Here is a 13825-nt window from a genome sequence, read left to right on the forward strand (position 1 = left end):
TACATAATGTTCCATTACTTAACATTTAAAAAAAAAAAATTATTTATAGTTTATATATAAAATGAGTGCTAGCTTGTTTTGTTGTGATCATTATGCAAGGATCATATTTCACATTTGGTTTATTCTTTAATTGCATATAGATTCGTTAATAATGTAGGCTATTTTATAAACGGATTGTTCATAAGGACTAAGCTCTTATTATATAACTGATACATTAAGACAGGGCTATTCAATTAGTTTGTCATGGGGGCCGGTTCATGAAAAGCATCCTAAAGGAAAGGCTGGAGAGATATAACTTGCTAAGTGATGACACAACATCATTTAAGGGCCCACATGCTGTATATTTTTGCTCCTTAAGACAGCCACGTTAGCTTTTTCTACATTAAAATGTTAATATATTGTATTTTGAAACTACATAATATCAGTGCTTTGTACATTAGACTTTTTTTTTTTTTTTTTACAAACATTCAAATGTTGTATTTCAGAGCACAACAAAAGCAGTGCATTGCTTAAGTAGGCTTCTTCTACATTCAGACACATTCATATGTTATGTTTTGAACTGCATAACAATTAGGGATGCAACAATTATAGATTTTGGTTGTACGATTATATTGTCGGAAGAATAATCATGCTTTCACTGTTATCACGTCTAATGTAAATTCAAGCTTTATATTAGATAAGTAGCCATTTAAATTAACTGTTGTTGTCATCTGCATTCATGCATACACAATACTTTTAATAATAATTTGTCTAACATATCATTTGTTTACATTGCACTGATAGACACGCACAACTCTCACCATGAGATGTCTGTCATGAGATGTCTCACCATGTTTCTACTGTGTGCGCCCGGAAAGAAGCAAGCGCATCGCTCCACTTGTGCGCGCATATTGTTATATATTCTTATATTAGAAATAACAAACTTGGAAGCGGAAAAGACGCGATAAGAGAACGGCTGCTGCTATAGTTAATCCTGTGTGGGTGCGTATTAGCCTCGGAGTTCTAAAAAACTTAAAACTAGCGTACAGGCAACTTGGCGTTTTGCAGCGGTTTTGTTTTATGGTTAAAAAGTTTTATGATTGTTACTTGTTTGGTTCCAACGTCCACAGTTATTTCAGCCTGTAGAATTGTTGTGTTTTTTCCGTTATGTTAATTAAAGTTCTGTGTTTAATAACAGTGATTTTGTTTTTTGTTGTAGTTTCCTTGTCTTTTATTCAAACAATTGACGCTGAATTGCGCGATTCCCGCAAAACGGAAAGTGAAAGTATAATACGCACGCATTTATAAGCTATTCAAAAGCAGAAAAAAAGAGGAAACCCCATGTGACAAGCAGAGGGGAAAATCATGAGCATTTGAAATTACTAGCACAAGAAGGAGTTTTTCGACTTGACATTATGTAAATATTCATATGACATTTCATGATTTAACTACACCTTTTCCTATAGAATTTGCATGTGCGACTTTAACAACTGCAACAGACACTTTACCTGTCCAAGGCCAAATGCAAGACTAAACAAACTCAGTGGACAGGAGTGACATTTTAGTGCTGATTTCTTTTCTGATCAAGTCAGTTGATTTATGACATCTGATTTATGAAGTCAGAGCAGTTTGGTAGTGCATTAGTAAAACATACATTTTTGATTCATTAATATGGTATTTTTAATATTGCCAGCCACATACTGTGTTTTTATAGAACAACTTCTCTAAATTCTGTACAAAAAAATTGTCCTGTAATTTAACTGTTAAATACTGGCAGCTGTAGTTGCCCATAACGCGCTGTTATTTTAAAGTATGTTGCAGTAAAAATTCATGCACTGGATTAAAACATAAGTGAACTCATTTCAATCACAGAATCAACTACCTCAATTTGGCAAACTACTGTTAGAGTTCATGAAGAAATATTTCTAATATGTCATATGTGCAACACGTGCATATTTAGAAAAAAAGAGACGAAAAACGTGAAACAAAGTGGAACACAGTAAAATATTACGTATAATTAATCATACTACTGGGCTTTAACCTATAAAGCTAGCCTAATGAGAGCAAGACTAGAATTACATACATTAGAACAAAGGAGTATTATAAATGCTGAGTTACAGCACCCAGAGAAAAGCTAAAGTTAAGAAATCAAGGAGAAAAATCCCAGTCACTGACCACCATTACGGTAACAGCAAGCGAAAAACAACACCTAAACCTCTGTTAATTCTCTATAAAACTGTATAAAAGTTAAAGCGGTAAACAAGTGACAGTAAAAAGTGAATCTGCTGATGACATGTCTATGATGAATAAGAAGATGTATAAAAGAATCATTGTGGAAAAAAAAAATCTTTAATATTTGAACAAAAAGTTAATTATACCCTTCTATATTCCCTTTAATAATAAGTAGAAAAGCCTTTATTGTGATATGTAAAGGGATGCTGACAATGATCCAAATGCAGGATTTATTATGAGAATGGTCAGAAAAGCAATGGTCAACACAGAAAAAACAGATGTATACTATAAAAATATATCTGTTTTTTCAACAACTGAGTTGATTAAAATAGCTGTTTAAATCGTGGTAATTAGGGTGCTTCAGAAAAGCTAGGACTATTTGAAACGTAAAGAACTTTGGATTTTCCTATTGACCGTGACAGTTTGTAAAGGGTTTGAATAATTTCGGACATGCCACTTGTTGTTCAAAGATTAACAAAAGCTGAGAAATATATATTTTTTTCACCTCTTGTACATCTTATTTTTATGTTTATATTATTATTTATTATTATCTAATTATCTTTTAGGAGAAGCCTGGGTCGTTTCCGGTAAAATATTAAAATAGAACACTTACAAAACACCAAATTACAAATACCAAATAATTGATTTGGTCTTTAAGTCACGTGAAATTGGATGGGCAATGGATGTAGACAAAAAACTCAGTGACTCACCACTCATTAGGTCCCATTCTTCGATCATACACTCGAACAGATCCATCTCCAAGGCCTGCGGCTACTAATGACCGCTGAGGATCACATGACAGGCTGGTTACACAACTGTCTGCTCCTGTTGGGATGTCCTGCAACACAGACACAAAAGCTTGATTAAATGGAGGTGTGCTAATTAATTTAACGTGGAACAACATTTTAGCGCCAATATTCAAAGATCATACATACTAATATTATTAGTGAATCATATAGAAAACAGTTTCAATTAACTAGAAAGTCTATGTTAAGCAGCTTTGACAAAATCTAAATTTTAAAAATTAATTGAATTGAAATAAAAGAAGATCTAATGGCAAACTGAAATGCCAATTTAGCATTTTGTGCTTTGCGAAGAAAAACTACTTATTTAGGGGTAATTAAACATACAGTTGAAGTCAGAATTATTAGCCCCCCTTTGATTTTTTTATTTATTTATTTTTTATATTTTCCAAATTATCTTTAACAGACCATGGAAATTTTCACAGTATGTTTGATAATATTTTTTCCTCTGGATAAAGTATTATTTGTTTTATTTTGGCAAAAATAAAAGCAGTTTTGAACTTTTTTACAAATATTTTATTGACAAAATTATTAGCCCCTTTAAGCAAACTTTTTTTTTCAATAGTCTGCAGATCAAACCATCATTACAAATGGGAAATTTCCCTAATCTGCGTAGTTAACCTTATTAACCCAGCAATGCCTTTAAATGTCACTTTAAGCTGTATTATTTACTGTCATCATGGCTAAGATAAAATAAACCAGTAATTAGAAATGAGTTATTAAAACTATTATCTTTAGAAATGGGTTAAACTTCAACTGTATATGGACCTACAATATCAATCATCTGACAATTGAATGTTTAGTAAAAAAGTTTAAATGAAACATTTCATTTAAACATGAGCCACGAATTGAAGTAATGCACAAAACTAATGGACTAATAAAGCTCATCTGGGACCAGTGTTTTTCAGGTAAAAGTGTGTGTAACTCAGCCCATACCTGAACTTTTATTTCTCTTTCTGTGTCCCAGATCCGTATGACTCGAACATCACCAGACGTCATCAAGAGGCCAGTCTCCTGCTCCCAGTCCACCACCATACCTGCACCTTCAAGAGTATGGATGGTTTTTACATGTGTGTACACGCACGCATGCCTGCACACACACGCACGCACACATACATGCACGCTTGCACACACACACACACACACACACACACACACACACACACACACACACACACACACACACACACACACACACACACACACACACACACACACACACACACACACACACACACACACACACACACACTCTCATTGTAATAAAAGATGGTCCAGTCACACAATACACTTTTTATTTTTTTTAGAATGAAAAAATGGTGAAGGCATCCAAATTTTGTCATAACCCTTGAATAATAAAAGTATCCTACAACTTGAATTAGTTGAATGCGCAAAGTGAAACTTTTGTATCTTTAAAAAATAAAAATAAATTACAGCTTATAAACATGGTATGGTTTTAGAAGTCCAATAATTTATGCCAAAATTCAGAGTTCACTGAGGACACATTATAGACAGTGACTGGTGAAAATAAAACAAAGAAACAATAGTAACAAAGTAGTAATTCACTAGTGGTTTCAACTGGATTTCAAATATGATTTAAATTGTTACAAAGATCACAAAAAGCTTGTAAATTGTACAAAAACTTGTTACGTGACTACGAAACAAGTAGTTGCGCGTGCAAACCCCGGAGATTTGAAACCTGTAGCCCCGCCCACTAACACAGAAAAAAGCCACACACACACACACGCACGCACGAACGCACACACAAACACACACACACGCCGGCCGAATAAAGTCACGATGTGAAGATGGATATTATTGTCTGTCTCTTCCCAAAAATGAAACCTCAGCAGAGCAGTTCGAGTGCTTCTGAAAATGACATGCTTACAAAGAAGACTTCATAGGCCGTTTGTTAAAGGAAGGATCAGTAAAGACTGTCAGTACATGGATCAGTGCATCATGGATAAGTTTCTTCCTCCATTTCACAAGTGTAAGTATGTGTGATTAAAAAAATGTCGCCTTGTTTACTGTAGTTTGCAAATTATGTATTTAGTTGTGTTTTGTTACTTGTAACCGCGTGTACTGTATCAGGTTAACTCTTTATTCTGTTCCTTCGATCACACCGCTCTCAACCCGAAAGTGCATTCTCTGTTTTTAAATGTTTTGGTGTTGTGTCCTCTGAGAAGAAGGGTTATGTGTGTGTGTGTGTGTGTGTGTGTGTGTGTGTGTGTGTGTTGTGTCCTCTGAGAGGAGGGTAATGTGAGTGTGTGTCTGTGTGAAAAGAGCACGTAGAGTGTGACAAGCTAGGAGATCTCCTCGCCAGTTCTTGGAGTTTTTGCTCAATAAAATTGTTAGTCTTTAGTATCTTCAAATCCATCGTCTGTATTTACATTCACCCACTGGCAGCCAAAATCCACGCCTTACACTATGAAGTGTGTATGCACTGTGACAACTTTTATATTGTTAATTATCTGCTGGGCATTTCACTCTGTCTCGCGCTGAAGGCTGTCAGTGTCGACCAATCACAGCAGGCTATCATCGGTCCAATCAGCATAGATTAGCTTCGCGCTAAGGAGGGGTTTGGGAACAAATGAATCACTCTACACCTAAAGCTCTGTTCTCAGTTATACACTCTGTTGTAAATCCAGCTGTTCAATCAATGCCTGTTGCTTCAAATGTTCTATGTGAAAGCTTTTTGAGACACTTCACTAACAAAATATCCATTTTAAGGACAAAAAGCATTCACTGGATCCCTCTATTCTGAATAGTTTTCGCCCTATCTCTGTCTTACCATTCTGCTCTAAGATTTTAGAAAAAATCTATCAACTGCAATCTTTTTTAAAAGCAACTGTATCGCTGAAATTGTTTTAGTCTGGGTTTAAAATGGCTCATAGCACTGAAACAGCCCTCCTCAGAGTACTTAATGATTTCCTGCTAGCCACTGACTCTGGCAATTCTGTGGTCCTAGTTCTTCTAGATCTGTCAGTGGCATTTGATACTGTTGATCACTCTATCCTGCTGTCCAGATTAGAGTCAGTTGTGGGCTTGAAAGGCACATTCCTTAAGTGGTTTAAGTCTTTTCTTTCTGAAAGAAAGTTTTCAGGTAAATTAGGTAACTTCTTATCCTCTTTGCATGATCTCACACCAGTCTTAGCTTCCTCACTGTTTTCATTATATATGCTTCCGCTGGCAGTCATTTTAAGAGGTCATGGGGTGTCTTTACGTTTTTATGCTGATGACACCCAGATTTACTTACCTTTTAAGAGGAATGACCCTCTCACAATTAGTACCTTACTAAGGTGCTTAGATGAGATCAAAATCTGGCTATACCACAATTTCAAAATTTTTTATAATTAAATGAGGATAAAACAGAGGTGATTGTCTTCAGCCCTACTGATAACGTTCAGGCCTCTTGCCTAGATTTGGGCTGCTTATTTGCCTTTAGATCGCCCCATATCCACAATCTAGGTGTCATCTTTGATGAGTCATTAAAACTAGACCAAAAGATCAGTTAGGTTATTGTCTCCAGTTTTTATCAACTACATCTGCTGTCTAACGTTCAATCACTTTTTAAATCTCACCACTCTAGAGATGGCTGTCCACTCATTCATTTCATCACAGTTAGACTACTGCAATGCACTTTACTGTGGCATGTCAAAATCCCAGGTTTCTCACCTTCAGCTGGTCCAAAATGCTGCTGTAGATTTATTTGTAATAGCCGAAAATATGAACACACTACCCCTTTTCCAAGAGGCCTGTGGCTGCCTGTGCAATTCAGATTTGGTTTTAAAGTGCTTTTACTAATTTATAAATCCCACCATAATCTAGCCCTATCCTATCTCTTAGAGATACTTCATCTTTACACTCCTGTGAGATCTCTTAGGTCAAGTGAGCAGAATCTTCTTTCAGTTCCACAGTCTAGGCTGAAACCTAGAGTGGACAGAGCTTTCTATGTGGCAGGTCCTCGATTGTGAAACACCTTATCGCCTGTGATTAGAATGGCTCCATCAAAATCTTTTTTTAAATCACTTCTGAAAACACACCTTTTTAGCTTAGCTTTTTAAGATTATTTTAATAGTTTGTTCTATCGCTATTTTTTAAACATTTTTACAGACGTTTCTCTTGCCTTATTTCTATGTTTATATATTCTGTCTTTTTATTTTTTTACCTTGTCTTATGTACAGCACTTTGGTCAGTCTTGTGACTGCTTTTAAATGTGCTTTATAAATAAATGAACTTGAACGATTCATATGAGAGTCGCTGGGATAATTAGGTAAAAATAAATGCAGATTATGAAATTAAGACCATGAAAGTGTTTTTTGACCGTGCATGCATATTAGAGTGTTGCTTGAGACCCTTACAACCAAAATATGACCCTATTTCATGAATAATAGGGGCTCTTTAACATTGTAATGGCATTGTGTGTGACTCATCGTTGCAGGTAGGCTAATACATCAAGTACTTACTGTAGTATTTCTTATAAAGATTGGCTTCCTTCGTTTCTGTGTTTTTATCTACGTGAGACGCATCAGGAAATGGAGACACACATCACAGCAATAGAGAGAGATCATTTTGGCTCTGACAAGCATGTGGATACAGTGGGTGGGGAGAACTAGTTCATTTGCATTAAAGGCGCAGACAACAAAAACAGCTACAGTGTCTTCAGAGCTAGAAATACCCAAATTCTTCAACTGTAGGTGACTATAATTTAAAAATTTTTTTTGTAATTTTCTTTTTTTTAAGCTGCCAAAAGAATAAATAACAGTTTCTTGTCTTTATTAATCCATCCATCTAAATTTATATTACCTAAATATAAAGATTCACAGGTAAAGTCAATCTCTATTTCAAAAATGGCATCTAGATGTCTCTCTTTCCAGTACGGTGTAATTTCTGACAATCCCAAAAAACATGATAGTGATTAGCTACTTTTTCCCCACACATTCTTGAAGAAGATTTCTATTCTCTCAGTGTGAAGTATTTTCTAAGTGTAAAGCAGTTAATTTTCTCTTCACAAAATGTATGTAGTGTTTGCAGCAAACATGCCAGCCTGTGTTAAAAATACAGTGAAATGTCTGTGTAAGATGAGTATGCCTGCACAGGAGCAACACTAGGAGAAGGCTGAGTGACTGATTGAGTAGAATAACTGAATATGTAAAGCACTGATTATATATGTTAAATACTTGTATGAAGCTATATGTGTTAGAAGTTAGAATGAGTAACATATTATCAAGTTATTATCCTATCATAACAATGTATGTAAACACTTAGTTCCTTTGCGTAAGTTGCATCTATACTTTGCTGACATAGACCTGTAACATCTCTGTTGACATGAGCTAGTGGGCTGAGAGCCAAGAATAGCAGGACCCCTTAGACTAAAAACCTATTCAAAAATGGTCAAGAGTTAAAAAGAGACTTAGGGGTGTGTCAAATAATCCTGTATAAAAATTGTAACAAACACACTGAAACTTTAGAAGGAGCAGGAGAGACTTTAGAAGGTGTCCAGGAGAGACTTCAGAATGCTCTGGGGTCTGCTCTGCTCTTTCTCGGCTTTATTATGGAGAATAAAGTCTATTTTCTGATATTCAAAACCTCCGGTCTGATAATTTGTAATTAATGAGAAGTCAATATTTACCACAAATGGCGCCCAACGTGGGGCTGGACAGAGACGAAAGGGTGACACTGGACATGCTGGGGGTTGGAGGAAAAACACAAATATGTGGCCACGATAAAAAACGGTAAGCAATTTTCGCTTATACGTTTGTGTTTTTTCTGCCAAGGACCTGCTTGTAACGGTAAAAAGTCACTTGAACTGTTTCTCCAGCTATAACGAACTACAAGTAAAACTAAAAAAGTAAAAGTAAACATAAAAAAGTAAAGATATAAAAGGAAAACAATGGGGTTTTGAATACCAGGAGAAAATAACAATTTGCATGCAAATGATCTCTGTTTTCCTAAGAGGGCCTTGACGGATAGGATAAACGTTAACTAGTAACTGTTACTCATGTTTGGGAAATTTTTTAATGATGAAGATTATGCATAGAGCATTTTTAAGTTTTGAGAGGAAGTTCTTAAAGTGTGGTGACAGTTAAGAGATTAAAGCAGATTAATAAAGTATAGAGAGAAGCGCGCAAAGACCTCAGAGTACCCGTTCTGTTTTAATAATGATAAATATTATTATTCAGGAGGCTGGGGGAAAAAAGGCACAAATCCTGTGAAATGCTATTTTTACTGAAGAACAGTAAAGACGGGAGCAGAAGTAACAGGTCACTCAAGAGGAGTGTAGTGGAGAATTCTGTGGTTATAGCTCTAAGGTTAGAGGCTGCTCGGACAGGTCACTCAAGAGGAGTGAGGTGTATTTATGTAATTATAAGTATTTGTGTATTTGTCTGTGTTGCTGGGGTGCTTAGAAGCTATCACCTTTGATCTAGAGAGACTAGAATAGAGGTGAGGTTCAGGTTACACAGTGTAAGAGATAAGGTTTGGACGAGTGAGAAGTATGATTGTGTTTAGAAGTATGGTTGCAATAAGAGTGAGTTTAAAAGAATTATCATTTTATATTATAATATAAAAGAAGGACTGCATATGTTGTGTGATTTAAGAACAATAAGATAGAGAGTGATGCAGTTTAGGGAAGAGATTGTGATACAGAGGAGGATTAAGCCTCATAAAATTAATTGAGATCATATTGCATTTGAAAGACACAGACTGAAAAGAAGTATATACTAGTTAAAAAAATTTCTGAATAATCTCTGTGTGTTTGAAGTGTTTTTAAGTATGAAATAGGCAGAGAGGTGACTGAAATTCCTGACATGTCGACAGTCTGGAAGAAGGTCTGCTTCAGGAGTGGTAAGAATCTGTCTATTTTAAGAACAAAAGTTTCACAGGACAGATAGAAGCTAAAGAGTAAAGATATATTATAAGGTATTAAATAAATAGAAATATAAAGTAATGTAATAAGATAAATGAAATAAGAAAATATACATGATAGAATAAGATTTAATAAATAAAAAGTGTTAATAAAAATGCAACTAGAAGCTATACTAATAAATATTAAGAAATAAAAAAAATTGAAGCATGGAAATAACTACATATGGAGATTAATAGTTATATTGATCAGGAAATAAATTTACTAAATCAGTATAAAAAAAAAAGATAAGTTAATAATTTGAGTAAATAAAGAATTAGAAGAAAAAACTTTAATGAATATTGATTAATTGAAGAGTTAATGATCAAATGTTTAAGGAAAATAAGCTTAAAAAAATGAATTAGGAAAATCTAAGAGACAAAAATGCTAATTTTTGAAAAGGAAAAGAAGCATAGGAAAATGGAGAAAAAAGAAGTCCAAACATTGTTTAATAGAATTAAAAGAGAAGATGTTTAAAAATATATATTATAAAGTAATATAAGATAAAAATTAGAAAAAACAGTAACATTTTGAAGAAAACAAGATTTGGCTTTAAAAGATAAAATTATGTTTAAGTGCAATAAAAATTGTTGTGGAGTAAGTTGACTGTTGTCATCTGTTTTAAAGTCAGCTACAGACTGTCATCTGAGCCAACAGCTATTTGTAGTAAAAGCAGTGAGTTAGATGGAAAGCATAGACACTGAGGAGACATTAAAGAACAGCATAGTGAGTTCAAACATTTTATAGTTAATATTTTATGTACTTAAAACTAATTGACAATTAAAAATTGCATTTCAGATTGGAAAAATGCTTAAAGTAAACAAACATGTAGAGTTAAAATAGTACTATGAACTTGAAGCTATTGCAGTAAGGATTATGAACAGTTATATTAGACATTAGGCCACCATATAGTACTGTTGAATTAAAACAGGTATGGAAATGTTAGAGAAATTAAAATAATGTAAGATGTAATGTAACTAGTGAGGAAGCACTGGAATAAATTAATAAATATAAGTGAAGCACAATCTGAAGCCAAAGAAATTAATTATAAGAACATTTAACAAATAGAAAATTAGGCATATTTACATATGATAAAAATGATTGAGAATGAAAAATAATTAGAGAAAATAAGTTGTTAAACAATAAAAGGAGTCTTTATTTGATGAAGGAAAAAAAAAAAAAGAGTCATGAGCTAAATTCTAAATATATTAATTAAGAGGACATAGGGATGAACTTTGGGGGACTGTAGTCTTGTACCTACCAGACATCTGAGTACACTGGCAAACGGAAAGGTGTTTGAAAAACACAGAGCAAAATGGCTGTGGACACTTGTGACATTAACTTTTTGCCCAGGATTTACTGAGGACTGAAAAAGCTACATTTGTTCAGAGACATTCAAAAGAGACACTAACAAGAGACTGATGAACTGTTCAAAGAGAAAAAACGCTCCACCAGAACTTTACATCAGCTGAGTCAAAGAAAGAAGCCAGCCCAAAGAGAGAGGGGGAAACACTGTGCCCTGACATGAAGGAATTTCAGGACACCACAGAAGCACCAATTTGTGAGCTATAGTTGTCTCAGGTTGCGAGGGGGGATAGTCTGACAGTCCATCTCAAAGTAGCTCCTAAAGTCCAAATTAAGTTAAAGCATTACAGAAGGAAATTAAGAACAAAAGTTTAGCTACCCATTCTTGTATCAAATCAGACTCCTGTCAATTTGAGAGAGAAATTATTATCATGCAAATTTTTAAGTAAATAAAAAAAAAGTGTTATAAGGTAATTTTAAGGTAAAATTTTAAATATTGAATGATATATTATGATGAATGTTAAATAATTTAGGTTTAAGTTTTAATAGGTTTAATCATAAAAGTCCTTAAACATTGAAGGATAAATTACAATGCAGCAGATTGACTAAAGAAAAAGAGAAAAAGCTTATGATAAGGCAATAAATAATTTGGAGAAAAAATAAGATTGAAATAAAGTATTTAAGTTAAAACTAAGTAAAGGAAATATCTTAACATAATCTTATTGTGAATGGCCTAAATCAAGATTAGATATTGAAAACTGGAAAGAGATTCAAATTTAGAAAAATGGTTTATAGTTAAAGAGAAGATTGAAATAACAATTTTAATTAATTCATCGGACATGATAAGGTCAAAAAGTAACAGTTCTGAATTACTATAAAAGAAATTGAAAGAGAAAAGTGTTTAAGAAAAAGATAATATTTTACATGAAAACATATGTGAAAAATAATTAGAAAAAAATATTAAGGAATAATAATTAAAACAGAGCAAAGATAAATTTACAAAGCATACAGTAAGTTTTAGCCAACTGATAAAAAAGTGCATCAAAATTGTATAAACAACTAGTTTGAGGGGAATGTCTTTGGAAATAATTATGAGCCAAAAGAAAATAACTCAAAGACAAAAAAGGAATTAATATATAGATCAGAAAATAAATTAGCAAAGAAAGAAGTGTCAAATTCCAACTAAATGATTGTCATTACAGGACTGAGATGCAGATAAAATCAGCCAGCACAGTGAGGATTAAAATGGATTAGATGCAGATCTGTCCAGAAAGAAAACCACTAAATGCTGAAATAGGTATAAAACTCTATTGAAAAGTATAAAAATATAAGAGCACTAATAGAAACATCTAGATACTGTAATATGCAATCTGTCCTAGACATTTATTTTTAAATTTAAAGTAGTAATAAATTATAAGTAACTAATAATATTTAATTGAAGTTAATTTGATAATTAAAATAAATGGTTAATCAAGACAGATAAAAGAGGCTTAATGTTGATAATATGATTTAAGAGCAATCAATAGGAGAAGATTTTCCAGCTGAAGTTCATATTGCATGTGGAAATATGTTCTTTTGGATGGTAAATATATTAAGTGCTTAGTTTCTATTGAGCTTATTTTAGGTAACTACCAGAAGAGGGTAGAAACTTGTTTGTACTTGTGTAGCTTGGTGAATAGCATATACTGTATACACCAGAATGCATAAAGGGTTATAATAAGGGAGAAGATCATAGTATGGACACTGTCGCAATATGTGGATGATTGTCTTGTCTACAGCTTCACAAAGATCTAGTTCAATTAAAAGACTTGACTGGAGACCATTGCTCCAAACAGTGAGATATGATGACTGTTTTTAGTGCTGAATGGATAGAGATGTATTCTGTAAACAAGCACAGTTGAGAAACTATGATGAGTAGATGATTAGAGGTAGCATCAGGAGCAGATTAGGAAGCAGGGATAGTTATTACATCTGTGACAAGAGAAGTATTTCCTACATTTAGAAACATCAGCAGAAATAAGTTTATAAAGGGTTTGCATTCATAAAGTAATTAAAATTAAAGTTAATATGTGATCAATAAATAAAAACATCTAAAGGGGTATGAAAAAATTATGAATAAAGCAAAAGAGAGAATAATTGTATTATGCTCAATTACCAGAAATGGCTGAAAGAGATGAAGATGATCCATCAAGGCCAACGCTCAATGAAATATGTGAAAATAATAAACTTAATGGGATTAATTTGCTAACAAGTGCATTGGTGAGTGATGGTATGTAAACTGACAGAAACAAGCATCTAACACCACATCGCATGAACTGCTATTGGGTCGACCCTTAAATGAAACCTTGCAAGAAACAGCATGACCCTTGCAAGAAACCACATGAAACTTTGCATAAAACCTGGCATATAATCTCACCTATAACCTTGCACATAACCTCTTGGAATAGTTTGCAAAGATGTCGAATGCAGTAGGGACTTTTATGAAGAAACAATTAATTGCCATGTGCAAAGTGGTATCTGTGCAGGAAACCAGAAAGGAGCCATGTGAGAGAGCAGAGATATAAGGTCCAATTGGTCCAGCTGATCGAGTCTATCTGTGGAT

The 13825-nt window shown here is 33.8% G+C and overlaps 2 protein-coding genes across 14 annotated transcripts in view; one reads left to right on the plus strand and one right to left on the minus strand.

Annotated features, from left to right (window-relative positions):
• Window positions 1–13825, plus strand: part of LOC147836337 (uncharacterized) — a 432239-nt gene that overhangs the window by 117979 nt on the left and 300435 nt on the right. The window lies entirely within an intron of this gene.
• rptor (regulatory associated protein of MTOR, complex 1) overlaps window positions 1–13825 on the minus strand; it is a 236070-nt gene that overhangs the window by 13697 nt on the left and 208548 nt on the right. For 10 of the 13 annotated variants that reach the window (XM_087257152.1, XM_087257149.1, XM_087257145.1 and 7 more), the window contains 2 exons: window positions 3951–4057; window positions 2922–3049 (listed from right to left, as the gene is read on the minus strand). In XM_087257152.1, coding sequence (XP_087113278.1) covers window positions 2922–3049; window positions 3951–4057 — 235 coding nt within the window. The remainder of the gene's footprint in view (window positions 1–2921; window positions 3050–3950; window positions 4058–13825) is intronic. The other 3 variants (XM_087257147.1, XM_087257142.1, XM_087257150.1) reach the window with 1 other exon arrangement.

Source organism: Danio rerio, chromosome 6, assembly GCF_052040795.2.
Source record: "Danio rerio strain M-AB ecotype USA chromosome 6, GRCz13ab, whole genome shotgun sequence".
Taxonomy (NCBI): Eukaryota; Metazoa; Chordata; class Actinopteri; order Cypriniformes; family Danionidae; genus Danio; species Danio rerio.